The 15,859-nt window shown below is 42.3% G+C and overlaps 1 protein-coding gene across 1 annotated transcript in view; it reads left to right on the top strand.

The window, feature by feature from the left end:
- The first annotated feature begins 11,657 nt into the window (after positions 1–11,657).
- Positions 11,658–15,859, top strand: part of DENND3 (DENN domain containing 3) — a 44,735-nt gene continuing 40,533 nt past the window's right edge. The window contains exon 1 of the mRNA XM_037380545.1: positions 11,658–11,891. Coding sequence (XP_037236442.1) covers positions 11,808–11,891 — 84 coding nt within the window. The 5' untranslated portion in view covers positions 11,658–11,807. The remainder of the gene's footprint in view (positions 11,892–15,859) is intronic.

Below are 15,859 nucleotides of genomic sequence, written 5' to 3'. Positions count from 1 at the left end.
ATTGTAGAAAAGATGCAGCAAGTGAACTTGCCAATACATAACATGTAGATGAGAACAGAACTAATAGGAAAACATTGTTGTTTAAGCCTTCAGTCTGCATAATGTGAGAACTCAAAAGAAGTCTGTCTCTTTTGGCCAGGACTTAAAAATAAAACCTGTAGTCTGTGGAAGCACTAATAAATTTGCTTCCAACTCTAGCTTGGGCTATATCTATTTTTAGTTTTTCATACAAATGTACTTAATACAATCTCTCAAAATTCTATATATTTTTATATTACTTAATTTACCTTCACTAAGTGAACAGCTTTGGTGACAATACTATAGAAAGTTATGAGCAGTGTTTTCTGAGTAACTGCTTCCTGTAAGAGGAAGCTTTCCCAAATCACACAACAAACTCTTTTTCCACTCTAGAATACAATAATTGCCTTTGCATTCAACTCTTAATCAAATAAAACCCTTTTTTTGCCCCACAATCACCATGAGCACTCCTATAACATTATAACAGCATTTGGCAGCTGACCAAACTGGGCTCCTGTTGTTGTGTGTGCTCTACAAACACAGAAAATTAATAGCTACCCTTCAGAAGGATCACCTTACCTAGGAAGGCCAGAGTTGTCATAAACGGTTTGTGCTTTCTGACAGTAAAAAAATTGGACATAAGGTTAATCTTTGTGGAATATGAAGCTACTTTTATAATTTTCAGTCATTTCCATATATGTCAGGTTATGTTATTTCACCAAGTTGAAACGTTATATTTTGGTGGGTTTCTCCTACTAGAAGATTTGAAGATTTGAGGTAAATCAACTCTGAAAAGTTTTCCAAACAGCAAAGAAAGACAAACTGAAATAAGGAAAGACAGCATTAGATTCAGCTGTGCCAGAAAAGCAAGCCTAAATTGCTCTAAAAATGGTTTCTTAAAATACCTTTGATGAATAATTCAGCTTTGTAGATGAGATATCTCTGCTCTTCAACTAACTAGATACCCTACAGAAAACTAGAATAGCTATTATGGATGAATAAAGAACCATAGAAAACAAGACAGTGGGGACACACGGTCAATTAAGTTTTCCAACCCCAAATTTGGCAGTTCTTTGTTTTAACATCAGAAGTGCAACACGGAAAGCAAGCACAGACTATCAGGTAGTGCTTATACTACTACGATTTTTCTTTATACAGTCCGCTATGCAGAATCTTCCCTGGCCTTGTGGCAGCAAAGCATGCCTGATCTCACAGCAGAAGTTGCCCCGTAATGTCTTCATGCAAATCAGGGATTTTTAAGCAATAAAAGGGAATTAATTATTTATCAGAATTTACGTTCTGTCCAGTTTCAGTCATACATGATACAGCAACATGTGCCTAATTGCTATAGTTGACGTGTCAGGCAATATTTAAATATACTCATTTTATACTGATATAGAAGTACACCTAAAAGTATGATATGTTTAGCTATGCAAATGGATGAACTTTCATTTCTGTCTGCTGCACTTTCAAAATCTCTAAGGACTCTTGGATGCAAATAAAACTATATGGACTTAATTAGTTATAGAGGCAAATGTTTAGAAGGGACCTTTGGTGGTCTCTAGTCCAACTCTTTGCTCAAAGCAGCAATAACTTCAAAGTCAGATGTGGCTGCCATGCAGCCAGGTTTCAAAAATCTCTAAAGAAGGAGATTACACTGCCTCCCTGGGGACCTGCTGAAGTGCTTAATCATTCTCATGGCGAAAACTTTCTTCCTCATATTCAAATGGAAATCTCTTGCTGCAACTTTCAACTGTTGCCTCTTGTCCTCCCACTGTGTGCCTCTGAGAAGAGTTTGTGTTGCTCTTCTTTATAACTTCTCTTCAGGTAGATGGCAATTAGATCTCTAGATCTCTCCTTAGCCTTCTCTTATGGCAGCTCTGCCCGTCAGCCTTCCCCTGTATATAGGAATGCACACACTTGCTGAGGATGCCTCTCATTGTATTGTCCACATTCATGATGAGGATGCTAAGTATTAGCCCCAGTATCAAACACTGAGGAATGCCACTCATAACCAGCTGTTAGATTTCAAACTGTTCATCCCAACACTTTGAAACTGATGGTCCTGACAGTTTTCAACCACCTTGTGCTTCACCTATCTAGTCCATATCTTCCCAGCTTAGCTAGGATGGGAGACTGTGTCATGCCATGTGAGAAGGTAAATGACATCCATTACTCTGCTTTCCTCCACCGAGTCGGTCATCAAGGAAAGGCACACAGGGTGTTAAGGGATGATTGCCCTTGCTAAACCCATGCTCACTGCTTCTAGGCACCTTGTTCCTTCTGTGCTTACAAAGGGTGTTAATGAGCTCTTGCTCCATGATGTTGACTTGCCTGCTAGAGAAAGAGAAGCATCAACATGAAATGCTGTCAAGTTAGAATGGTCTCATGCTGTACATAACCAGACTGGCTAAAGCCCATGGATTCTCCTATTTTTGTGTTTACATTAGACTGTTATAAAGGTTACTTGCTGTATGCTGCCTTGCTACAGTTCTTCTTGATGCAATTTTATCTGGGAATAAGCTGAGGTCACTTGGAAGCTAATTATTTTACATGGAAAATACAACTGTTTGGTATTCTGGTTAGATCCAAACCTGGATTAATCTTCTTCAACAACCTAGTAATGTGAATATTTAAAAATGAAAAAACATCATATTTAAACAGTTCACAAGCTTAGAGAAGACTAGGTTTTATGTAACAAAGTTATTTTTATTTACATATGCTGGTTTTTCATAAAGAGAGTGATGTAGGGGCAGCTACAAAAAGATCAAGAGGGAAAGGGTTTGGATTTTAATATGGGTTTCACTAAGGTAACATTAATTACCAGTGAAGCGTACTATATTGTGCTTTTGTCAAGCTATGAACTGCTGATAGATGTTTTCTGAACACAGTGGAGTATCTCAAGAGATTCTTCAAATTCCAGGGACAAACCCAAGTTTATTAAAAAAAACAGTTCATGGTTATGAATTATTATATCTATGCTTATGCATTTTAAAGTTTCTTACACTGATGTATACAAAAAGCTATTACACAAAAACTGTTCTTCCTGAAATTTTATTTTCTGTATCTGACTGTCTTTCTGTACTAATTGACCTCTCCTCTCTCTTGTCCCTCCACTTCAGTAATTCTGAATCTGTACTTCTTTTATAGGACTGCAGTAAAAGGACAAATGTTATGAAATCTTAATGCTACTATAAAAACAGCTGCAAAATCTCTTTGGCTGCCTGAGAATGTGCCAGATGGTAAAGACCCGGAAGTATAATAAATGTCATGTTAAGCAAGTCAGGTTTGAGGGACATGTTATGCAACTCACATAAATAAAACACCGCTAAAAATGACCCTAGAGTGATTAGATTTAGGAATAAGCTCTTCTGTAGCCTCAGGAATATCTCATAATATCTACAATGCAAAGTGTTTCTAATATTCAGAGCACTCACATTAGTGTGGTTCTTTGCCAAGACTTGGCAGCTTAGTGGTGCTATACTTGTCTAGATGCAGGGGCTGTGAAAAAGCTCAGCTTTTTTTTCTCCCTCCCAGAACTTTCAACAGATTTTTTTTTCTCAGAGAAATAAAACTACAGCCAGCCTCCTTATCAGAAATACAGAAATGATGAGGAATAAGTGTTGCACTGACATCCAAAGCTATTTCCTTGGGCCTCAGTTATCCTATCACAAAAAAATTATGCATGTTAAATTGAAAGGTTATTGACTGTACAACTGGCTAAGGATCTTCCTTACTTGGTTGACTGGAATTCTAACTTTTTTTTCCTTCATATAAAATTTTTTAACCCTCTTGCTGTATTTGTACACAGAGTCCCTGAGAATGACAGAATCGTCCAAGTTAGAAGGGGCACCAGGAGATCTCCAGTCCAACCTCCTGCTCAAAGCAGGGTCAGCTGTCAGATCAGACCAGTTTGTTCACAGCTTTATTCAGCCTCTTCTTGAAAACCTCTGATGATGGAGATGGCACATCTCTAGGCCTCTGCTCCAGTGCTCAGCTAATCTCAGAATTAAAACCATTTGCCTTAGATACAGTCTGCACTTCCCCTGTTTTAGTTTATGACTGTTGTTTCTCCACCTCTGGCTGTGCACCTTGGTAAAGAGTCTGGCTCTGTCTTCTTGATGACCTCCCTGTAGGTACTGGGATGCTGCTGGTTCCCCTGAAGCCATCTCTTCTCCAGCCCTGTGGCCTCAGGCCCTCCTCACAGGGCAAGTGCTTCAGCCCCAACCATCTTGGTAGCTCTCTGCTGAACTTGTTTCGGTTTATCAATGTCTTTATCCCAGTCTTGCATATGGTAATCCTACAGTCCTTGCAGAAGCTTCTATTATGTTATGGGATGAAAGTGGGGCTAAGGAATCTTTATTATCCTCATAAGCACTCTCTCCCTCCCTGGTGGGGCACAAATATCAGGTCACAAAACACAGCTGTGTGTGAGGCACCCTTCTCTCCCTCCCATATCCTGCCCTCATTCACAGTGTGGCTTGATCTGTATTTATGTTTAAAAGGATGGCAGACATTCACGTAACTAATTACAGCCATAATATAATCCAAAGAATATTCTGCAAACAACATATTAAATTAATCTGATAATTTTTCATCTTAAAAAGACTGCTATTGACAGTTCTAGGATATATCTATACTGCATGCGGTAGTGCAGAGAAGAGCTACTAGCTCAGGTACTTTAAGAGCCCTCCTAGGCTGAAATGTCTCACTTCACTGCTATTTGTTTTTAGTACTTGCACTGCCTTATTCAGAGGTGGCAGAGAAATATGACAAAGCTCTTCAACATAGGTGGACAAATCCCAAGGATCTGATCTTTAAGGGGTGTATTTCCCTATATAAGTTTGAACTGGGGCTAACTTTCCATAGCTTGAGAACAGAGAAAATCGCAGACAGTAGCTGAGTTCTCCAGCACACAGGCAGGTACAAGCTGTGGAGAATACAATCTGGCGATATGTTGAAAAACTGGTCTCGTGCTAGCATTTTTCTGTCATGTCAGTGAAACATATCTATGTATTATTGAAGAGATGCATGCTAAATGACAGTTAATGTTGCAGAAAATTTGTGTTCTGTTATACCATAAACGGTGGCAGCACGAACCAGACAAGCCAAGTAAAAAAGAAAGAAGATGCAAATGGAACTGTTAATAGACACAGAGATCCCTAGACTGCCCCTTCTTTCCTTCTGATATATTTACACAGAACCTGGTGACCTTTTACAGAACAATACTGGGGTCAAAGTCATTGCACTGAATCGGATGATACCTGTGACAACGAAGAATTCTCATAGTAAGTTTCTGTAGCATTATTAAGAATGGGAATAAATGTCTGAAACACTGAGAGAGGAATTTTAAGACTGCAGGGGCCTAGTTTGAAAATCAAGATTCAATTTGCATAATCAGTTACCAAGTGATTGCTTGGTTGCTAATATCAGTGTAAATTTAGAAAGTGTATTTTCCTGCAATGAAAGAAATGTTACATCTGCCAATAAAGATCTTTATCTGCAGATTCATCAAATTCTCCTGCTTCATTATTCTGGAAGAAGGAATATAAAATGAGAAATGTTGAAGCTGGAGAGAATACGTCAAGCTGACTCCCTGAGTTTTGTTCAAAACGAATCCTTCCCCCTATGAATGACCTTGTTAATAAGAACTGATGTTAGAGACAAAGGGTTTAAAATCCTGAGATGCAGTGTTTTTGGATGGACTTCTAGACTGCACAGAGTTGTCTAATCATGTCAGAGCAGCACACATCATGCTGTACTTCCTGCCTTCCCTTTGGATAGAGCACACAGTTCTTGCCAGACTGAGTAAAGACTTCATATCTATGCAGTCTTGCTTAGCATAGACACAGAAATCACAGAATCATAGAATCATAGAGTAGTTTGGGTTAGAAGAGACCTTTAAAGGTCAACTAGTTCAACTCCCCTGCAATGAAGAGGGACATCTTCAACTAGGTCCGGTTGCTCAGAGCCCCCTCCAACCTGACCTTGAATGTTTCCAGGGGTGGAGCATCTACCCATCTCTCTGGGCAACATACATTCCTCTGAGCCAGGTACTGGAATAAAGCAGTGACCTGAGTTTCAGTTCTCACCTAAAGACACTACCGTGCAACACACATAAACGTAAGCCAAAGACAGGATATTGAACTGAGCAACGTATCAATAAACCTGCAGAATACAAGTGATGTCTACATTCAGTTTCAAAAGGAAATTCCTGTAGTCCTTAAACACATCATGGTGAAACTCTGCAAGAGTTCATGGACGAAGTCCTGAGTTTGCCTACATTTAGTTCTCAGCACTATTTGAAATGATGCACAAGCATGAATATAAATCAGTACTAAAAGAACATGCCTAATAATCATAGTATTTTGAAACTCCTTAAGTCACATAGAGACTTTACAGCATACAGCCCTAGAGTTTCTGGAGGTCAATTTCCTTTCTTAGATTTACTGCAGAGCTGTTGTTATCAGGTGGTTTTATCATATCCATCAGGGGGGAACATATTAATGGTTGAGGACTCAGTCCTGTATTATGGGTACCAAAGATAAAAGATTACATATATGTGAGAGAAGATGCTATGATGAAGATATATTGAATGGCTTTACCACTCCATGGGATAGGATTCATTTCACTAAATAGAATCATAGAACAGTTTGGGTCGGAAGGAACCTTTCAAGGTCATCTAGTCCAACCTCCCTGCCATAGGCAGGGACATCTTTCACCAGATCAGGTTGCTCAAAGCTCTGACCAGCCTGACCTTGAACACTTCCAGGGATGGGGCATCTACAACTTCTCTGGGCAACTTGTGCCAGTGCCTCACCACCCTCATTGTAAAATAAATTCTTTCTTATGTTCAATCTAAATCTACCCTCTTTCAGTTTAAAACCATTGTCCCTTGTCCTACCACTGCAGGCCTTGGTAAAAAGATTCTCTCTGTCTTTCTTATAGCCCCTTTTTAAGTGTTGAAATGCTGCAATAAGGTCTCCCTGGAGCCTTCTCTTCTCCAGGCTGAACAACCCCAACTCTCCCAGCCTGTCTTCACAGCAGAGCTGTTCCACCCCTCTGACCATTTCCATAGCTCTCCTCTGGACCCACTCTAACAGGTTCATATCTTTCTTGTGCTGCGATTCCCTAAGGTGAACACAGTACTCCAGGTGGGGTCTCATGGAAGTAAAGGGGCAGAATCACCTCCCTTGACCTGCTGGCCACATTGCTTTTCATGCAGCCCAGGATACAGTTGGCTTTCTGGGCTGCAAGTGCACATTGCCAGCTCTTGTCCAGTCTTTCATCCACCAGTATTCCCAAGTCCTTCTCCTCAGGGCTGCTCTCAGTTGATTCATTACCCAGTCTGTACTGATACTGGGGATTGCCCTGACTCAAGTGCAAGACCTTCCACTTGGCCTTCCTGAACTTCATGAAGTTCACATGGGCCCACTCCTCAAACCTGTCAAGGTCCCTCTAGCTGGCATTCTGTCCCTCAAGTGAATCAACTGCACCACTCAGCTTGGTGTCTATCATTCACAAATTTGCTGAGGATGCACTCAATCCCACTGCCTGTGTCATTGATGAATATATTGAATAATACTGGTTCCATTATGGACCCTTGAGGGACCCTGCTTGTTAGTGATTTCCATTTGGACATTGAGCTATTGACTGCAACTCTTCAGATACAACCATCCAACCAATTCTTTATCTGCCTAACAGCCCATCCATCAAACCCGAATCTCTCCAATTTAGAGGCAAGAATGCTGTATGGGACCATATCAAAGCCTTACAGAAGTCCAGGTAGATGACATCTGTAGTTCTTCCCTTGTCCACTGATGCAGCCACTTCATCATAGAAGGTCATCAGATCAATTAGGCACAATTTGCCCTTGGTAAAGCCATCATGGCTGTCTCTAATTACCTCCTGTCTTCCATATGTTTCAACATGTCATTCAGGAGGATCTGCTCCATTTTACAAGGCACAGAGGTGAGGCTGACTGGTTGGTAGTTCCCAGGGTCCTCCCTTTTAAAAATAGGCATGATGTTTCCCTTTTTCCAGTGACTGGGGCCACCTAACTGCCATGACTTTTCAAATATGATGGGAAAGTGGCTTGGCAACTACATTGGCCCATTCCCTCAGGACTCTGGGATGCATGTCATTGGCTCCCATGGACTTATGTGTGTTCTACAGGGGATCTTGAACCCGATCTTCACTTAAAATGGGAGAGCGAGAGAGCGAGAGAGCGAGAGTTTGGAGAGTGCTGCGACACTTTACCTTGAGGTTCAGGGGCTTGAGAGATGTAGGAAGAGAGATTATGATTGAAAATGGAGGCAAAAAAAAATTGTTGAGTACCTCAGCCTTCTCCACGTTGGTTTTCACCAGTTCTCCTGTCTTATTTATCTCTCTGTGTGTGTGTGTGTATACTCTTTCTGTAATTTTCAGTTTTTGCCCAACATGCCTGTAGAAGCCCTTCTTACTATTCTTCGCATCCCTTGGCAAAGGCAGCTCCAACTGTGCCCTTAGCTTTCCTGCTCAGGGAATATGTCCCATATTCTTCCTCATTCCACTGCTTGTGCATTTCTTTCTTACACTTTAGTTGGAGCAGAAAGTCCTTACTGACCCATGCCAGTCTTCCGCCCTCCTTGCTTGATTTCTTACAGATGGGAGTTGAAAGCTCTTGTCTCTAAGGACAATGTCCTTTAAAGAACTGCCAAGTCTTTTCAGCTTCTTGAGAGCAGTTTCCCAGTGGGTCCCATTCACTAATTCCTTAAACAACTGAAAGTTTGTCCTAAAATTCAGGGTTCTGACTCTACTCTTCACCTGGTCCATATCCCATAGGAATCTACAACTCAACAAGTCACTCAGAGCTCCTTTCAGTCTTGATGGAGAGCAACTCAACCATTTCCATGCAGTCTACAGCATGCTTGTCAGACAAATTCCATGTGCAATTACTAATTTACAGCAGTAATTTGAAAGAGGTGAGGGCAGAAGCTTGGAGATTATTTTGGAATGTATTTCAAATGTAAGGCTGAACACAGAAGGCTGTATTATATCATCTATGAGTGTGGGATTTTGAGGGTGGCCTTGTTAAACTAGAGCCAGCTCATGGCTTCTCATCTGATTGGCTAGGGTATATTTTATCAGCAAGACTGCATCAAAGAAACACATGACTTGTTAAATTATTTTCTCCTCTTAACAGAGGCAGTCTATCTGAAATATAATACCCTGTATTTGGAAGCTGAATTTGATTTCTATGTCAAGGAAATCTTTAATTATTCAGATATGGCTCTCAGGTCTGATAAAGCCTTATCCGTGTTGAGGATATATCAAGATCAGTGTTTTTTCTGCATATAGCTCTAAGCAGCCAAGTACCACATCAGACAGTTAAACAAACAAACATTTACTGTATTTGCAGTCTTATGAAAACAAAACACGTAACAAAAGCTGGCATTTCTTCCTCAGTTGGCAATTTTTCTTAGGAAAAAAATGATTTAACTACACAAATCTTTTTGTAGCACAAAGAGGTTCTTCTCTATGTGAATTATTTTGTCTCTTACCAGTGACCCTGTATAGCAGGTTTCCTACTTCCAGAGCTTTTGAGATTTTATCAGATTCACATTAGTACCTTTCATCTTGTAGTTCTGTTCTGATAATAACTTCACTGTATCTTTGCTTTAAGGGCTACATTAATTATGAACAAGAATCATTCAGTATTTATCATTGCAGATAGCAGAGAAATCAGAAACTAATCATGATACAGATTAATTAACTACAGTGTGACCTGGATTTGCTTAATAGCCTCAGTTCATTTGTAATTTCCTTTTAATGTGGTCAAATGCTAGGTCATAATCATTGGCCAATGAATATAAGAGGTAGGATTGTCATGTTGGAAGTAATAAACCTAAGAAAACCATACAGGGTTATGGTCGATAACCAATTAAACTTTACACCCGTTTTGAATGATTCAAATATGGGTCTTTCTCTGATTTAATTAGGTAGGGATATCAGTTAGAAATAGCAGTGTGACATACCACTGTATATTCGGCAATAGTAAAGCTTATTTCTGGTGTTCATAATTAAAAAAGAATATTGGAAACATTTGAAGATGCTGAGAAAAGATACACACAAGTGATCAGGAAAGAAATTTAAAAAGTATGAATTGTATAATGTCTTAAAAAGAAATTAACAATCTTGAATTCTGCAAGAAGTCTTTTCGTAGTAAAGAATCTGTTCAAACAGCAGGAAAACTGTAACATCATCAGTGGCAAAAAGCTAAACGAAACAGTGAAACTAAAAATGAGATGCCTAACTTTTAACAGTGACTGTTAGTAATCCCTGTTGCAGGAATTCATGGTGTCAGCCAAAAGTGACAAATTTAATACAGGAACCAGTCTGATTCTGTGACCTGGGCTACACAAGCTAAACAAGAGGATTTTAACACTCCCTTATGACCTTAAACTTTATTAACCTAAATCTTTGAGCCTCTGATCTTCTATCACTTTGAAGAAGTGATCCCTGAACTTCCAGGTTTTCAAGAATTTCCTTCTTTTAGTCAGTGCTATAGAAACAGTTTCCTACATTCTGCATCTGTGACTTCCTCTAAAGGGGCCATATAATCCTGAGCTTTAACACCACAAAAATACAGATAATAAAATCCCCACAAAGACCACATCTTGTGTTTCTGATGTTCTCTGTACTTTCTGAAGAAGTCTGTTCTGAACCCTGGACTGATTGCAAACTTGTGAAAGCCTGGAGCCATTTATACTGGGAATTTTGGCATTTTAAATGCATGAATGTTAGCCTGCAAAAAAAGTTTGTCGCTATGATAAAACTATGTCTCACACTTTCAGTTTCAGAGTAATTGCTCTCTACATTTTCAGGTACTTTATGACCTGGTCTGAGAGGAAACACATTTCTCTCAGTGAAGATCTACAGCGCCAATACATACAGAGTGACTCATTGTCTGTTTAGATTAAACACCTCAAAAAGAAATCCTGAGTCCCCTATGTTGTTTCTCTGCTGTGCAGGTAGCTCCACTGAAAACCCTGCTGCTCGCGAGGTGAGAGCACCACCCAGTCTGCCATCAGCTGTGTGCTTACAGTTCATTGAAACTATGACCCATGATAAAGGCTCTTATTTAGCAGCAGTCACATACCCCTGCTGAGTCACCTGGAGCAAACAAGAGGGAATGACATCACTTGTCAAAGCACGAGGCATGACTTCACCCACCGCTCGATGTGCCGGTGATGGCCAACCCTGAGGCACCGCAGCTCCTTTGGGCCAACAGCCTCACCGGGAAATCAGCCCGTGGCAGGCCAGGAGAAAAATTAACTACTCCTTGGGTCGGTAAGCGCCTTCCCTGGGGGCTCTCCTGGCGTGAGGCGAGCAGAGGGTGGCTACGTGCGGCTAACTGCAAGCACCGGCCGCCGTGCGACGGCGGGGCAGCCATGCCCTCAGCTTTCCTCAGCCCTCATCTCAGGCACCTCGCGCCCCGCCCGCCAACGGGCAGTGACGAGCTACGCCCCGCCCCCGCCCGGCCCGCGAGGCCGAGGCACACACGTGCTACCATTCTGATTGGTTATAGCCCATCAGAGCGACGGGAGAGACAGCCAATCAAAGCGCGCATTACCGTGAGGGGTGGGGAGGGCTGCTGTGCGAGTGCTTGCCTGGGCGAGGGAGCGGGTGTTCTCTCTTCTCCGCCCAAGCCCGCTCCAGCCCGCGGGGAGGGACCGAGCGGCCTTGCGGGAAGGAGTCGCCGCCGCCGCCGCCGGCGGCTGTGCTGGCAGCCTCTGCCCCGCTGTGCCATGGAGGACGTGCTGCCCTCCGGCCTGCTCGAGATATGCCTGCTGGTCGGTGTGCCTAGGGACCGGGTGAGGGCGCTCCTGCAGGTGAGAGGGGCGCGGGGTGGTGAGGGGGCGCGGGGCGGGCTGGCGGTGCCCGCCGGCCGGGTGTCCCGGCTGGTGTGTGGGGCAGCGCCGTGCTCTGCTCCGAGGTCTGGCCCGAGCCAGAGCCGGTTAGCGGGGCCTCTCCCTCCTGCGGACTTGAATAAAACGATTGGGTCGTTGCTGTTATATATCGGGTAGAGCTGCAATACTTTAAAGAAAACTTGTTTTGACAAGGCGAACCTCAGCAAAGTAGGAGTAGTTTGGTAGCGATGTTAAGGAATTACGCTTTTTCAAAGATCTGAGCTTAGACAAAGAATGCGATGTGGCTTTATATAAGCAGGAACAGTAAAATGCTTGAACAATGCATATCCTTTATGGGATGATACACTATTTCCTGCCATCCCTTGAGATAAAAGCTAAAGACAGGGGAATAAAGCCTGGTGACTTGCATCCTTAGGCCAACAACCAGGTCTAAACCCCTGAGTTCAGTGCTCTGAATTTAGCAGGACCGGAGCAACTCAGATCTGGCAGAAGTTAATGAGTCTGTTCCTGCTTTGAATATGTGGTTTATAATTTGTTTATGACTGTAGCCTTTTCACATGTGAGGTAAAAATTAAAGGCCTCATCCTGATTTTGCTTTATTAAAATGTGCAGATGATTTTGTGAGATGCCTATCAGCTGCCTGACTGTGGGAGTAGCTGTGGTGCCAGCACGTGCGGAAAAGCCAAGCTGTTCCCAGGGATCGCTGTTGTCTTGCTTGAACTTGAATTTGATTGTGCGCTCTAATACCATTAGATAAAGAAGTCTTTGTTAAACTTGTTGCTGCTAACTCGCTGAGGAGATGGCTTTTGCTGATGTCAGCTTCTTAAGTGATACCAGCTAAGCAGAGCTTCAAATTCCAGGATCTCATTCCTGTATACATTCAAATTTGAGAAATAGTTTTGCCATAAATGTCACCACCAGACTTTTGAAATTGGTGTATGTGTGTGTGTTGCTTCAGCACCTGCGTGTACAGTAAACCCAAAAGAAGGGCAATTTCTTTTTCATTCCAGTCTGCTCAGTTGGATCTCATTGCTTCCAAAAAAACCTGTAGAACAACAAATAAGATAATTGGCAACAAACATAGAAACCATTCCAATATTCTGGTCGCGCCACAGGTTTTGAATTGTTTTTTTGCTGAAGGTGTAAAATGGAGTGTCAGAAAGGGAAGTAGTCCCTATGCTTGACAGTATTAACTGTAGTAACATCCCTGCAAGCTGTTACACCACAGGGTTTTCAGTCGCTGTCTCAGGACAAGTTTATAGATTTAGTCTGCTTCTTCTTCCTTCTGCAGCACTATCTATGTAAAGGAATAGTGGAATATTTTTGTGTCTAATTTCAGTGAATGTAGAAAGAAGAGATCTTGTTGAAAGAAAATAAGAACATTTCAATGGAAAGTAGTGGACCTCTGATGATATTTACAGATGAAACAGCAGAGTAAAAATCTTGATAATGCTTCAAATCTTGGTCTTGAAAGTGTGTTTGGTATTCTTAACTTTATTGCAATATGTTCTTTACTGTAACAAAGTCAATGAAGTTAGTGGGAATGTGATATAACCCACTGTCAAAGAAAAGTCTTGTATGACTGACCTGTTGTCAATGGAGATTCCAATGGAAAAAAAGATAAAGTTTTGCACTGAAGCTCATGAAACTGAAGTGTCTGGGCTGTCATCCATCAGTTGTCCTTATTGCCAGGATACTGTCACTCTAAGATTTAAATTTTAAGAGCTCAAAGGCTGCTATTTTCAGCTAGAGATTACTTTTTAGTGTTGGAAGTGTGTTATTTTGTAAGAATGAGATGTACAATAGTGAAGATCATACAGCCATCTTTGATAAAACTTCTTTCCCCTAAGTTATCTTCAGCTATAAAGCTGGGGTTTGATATGACAAGTATGATGTGCAAACTATCAGTGAGATGTCTCAGATCTTCCTGTTGGCTCCATTGTTGGGTTCTGTATCTACCTACCACAGTCAGTGGTATAGATCTTGTCTCTTACAGTGTCTGCATCGTGCTTTCTGGCCCTGCTAATGCAGACATAACCACCAAACCATATTTTTTCTTTTTCTGTAACGCCCTCCTGGGTGTCAAGTTGTATGAAAGGAATGAGGTGTGATCAAATTGAGCATTAGTTAGTAGTGTGTGCTTGTGGGACAGAGGGATAGAAGGGACAGAGTGTACCCTCAGCAGGCTTCCTGATGATACAAAACTGGGAGAAGTGGCCGAATGGCAGCATAGCCTTCTGGTGTAAGACCTGGATAGGCCAGAGAGCTGGATGGAGAAGAGCCTAATGTAGTTCAACAAAGGCCAGTGTAAGGTCCTGCCACCTGGAGAGGAACAACCCCATGCACCAGTACAGGCTGGGGCTGACCTGCTGGGAGGCAGCTCTGCAGAGAGGGACCTGAGCGTTCTGGTGGGCAGCAAGTTGCCTGTGAGCCAGCAGCGTGCCTGTGTGGCCAAGGATGCCAATGGGATTCTGGGGTGCATCAGGAGGAGTGTGGCCAGCAGGTCGAGGTAGGTGATCCTCCCCCTCTATTCTGCCCTAGTGGGGCTGCACCCGGAGTGCTGTGTCCAGTTCTGGGCTCCCCAGTTCTAGAGAGACAGGGTGGTACAGGAGAGGGTCCAGCAGAGGGCTACACAGATGATGAGGGGAGAGGTGGAGATACAGTTTTGCACTGAAGGTCATGAAACTGAAGTTTCTGGGCTGTCATCCATCAGTTGTTCCTATTCTCAAGATACTGTCACTCTGAGACACTGGAGCACCTCCCTTCTGAGAAAAGGCTGAGAGACCTTGGCCTCTTTAGCCTGGAGAAGACTGAGAGGGGATCTTTTCAATGTCTGCAAGTGTCAAGAGGATGAGGCCGGGCTCTTTACGGTAGTGCCCAGCAAGAAGAGAAGGGGTAACGGGCACAAACTGCAACACAAGAAGTTCCTTCTGAATATGAGGAAAAACTCTTTAGTTTGCAGGTGAAAGAGCACTGGAACAGGCTGTCCAGAGAGGCTGTGGAGTCTCCTTCTCTGGAGACATTCAAAACCTACCTGGACGAGACTCTGTTCATCCTGCTCTAGGAGACCCTGCTTTAGCAGGGGGTTGGGCTGGGTGATCTCGAGAGGTCCCTTCCAACCAGAGGCCCTGATTTCTGCAGCAGTGAAAAGTGAGTGCGTAATGGCCTGCATCATCAGGACCATAGCTCGTAGGTGAAGGGAAGGGATTATTACTATTATTGTTATTAGTCAATGCTCTTTAGGTCACATCTGGAATACTGTCCCACATTTGGGTACCTTGATACCAGAGAACTGCACGCCAATGGCAGTGAGACCAGAAGAAGCTACCCTATATGAGGGCTGAAGCACAAGGATGGAAGAATCTCCTTCCTAAGGGATTTCTGAAACTTGACTGGACGAGACCTAATGTAACCTGATTTAACTTCAAAGTTACCATTGCTTTGAGCAAAGGGTTGCACTAGAACTTCCAGAGGTCTCTTCCAACCTAAGTATTCGAAGTCTTCATACTTTTCCCTGCCCAGTTATTCCTTAAAGAAGCTGGTTCTTTCGTGGCATTTAAAACAATATTAACTTCTTCAGTGATGACGAGAATGAGATCAAGGAAACACCAAATAGCTGAGATCACACTCTAATCTGTGGTTTCAACACACTACTTCTTGTTTGTGTCTAAAATAGTGTGGTCAGTGTAAAAAGTCTTGTCTGTTCTGTATGGCATCATTGTTACAGGAACATAATTGGTAAATGGGGATGGACCAATGTCCCTGATTTCTGGAATCTTGCAGAATTACAGGGAAGAAAAGGCATTAGTATTTATAAGAGGTTATGCATGATGCAAGGACATTTGATAGTAAAAAGCGATAGAGGAGAAGCATTTCAAAATGAAGAATTAACAGTAGAAGCAAAGACTACAAAGTGTTCAAAGAATAGT

The sequence above is a fragment of the Falco rusticolus genome, chromosome 3, assembly GCF_015220075.1.
Source record: "Falco rusticolus isolate bFalRus1 chromosome 3, bFalRus1.pri, whole genome shotgun sequence".
In the NCBI taxonomy this organism is placed as follows: Eukaryota; Metazoa; Chordata; class Aves; order Falconiformes; family Falconidae; genus Falco; species Falco rusticolus.
This window is presented reverse-complemented; position numbering and strand designations above follow the sequence as displayed.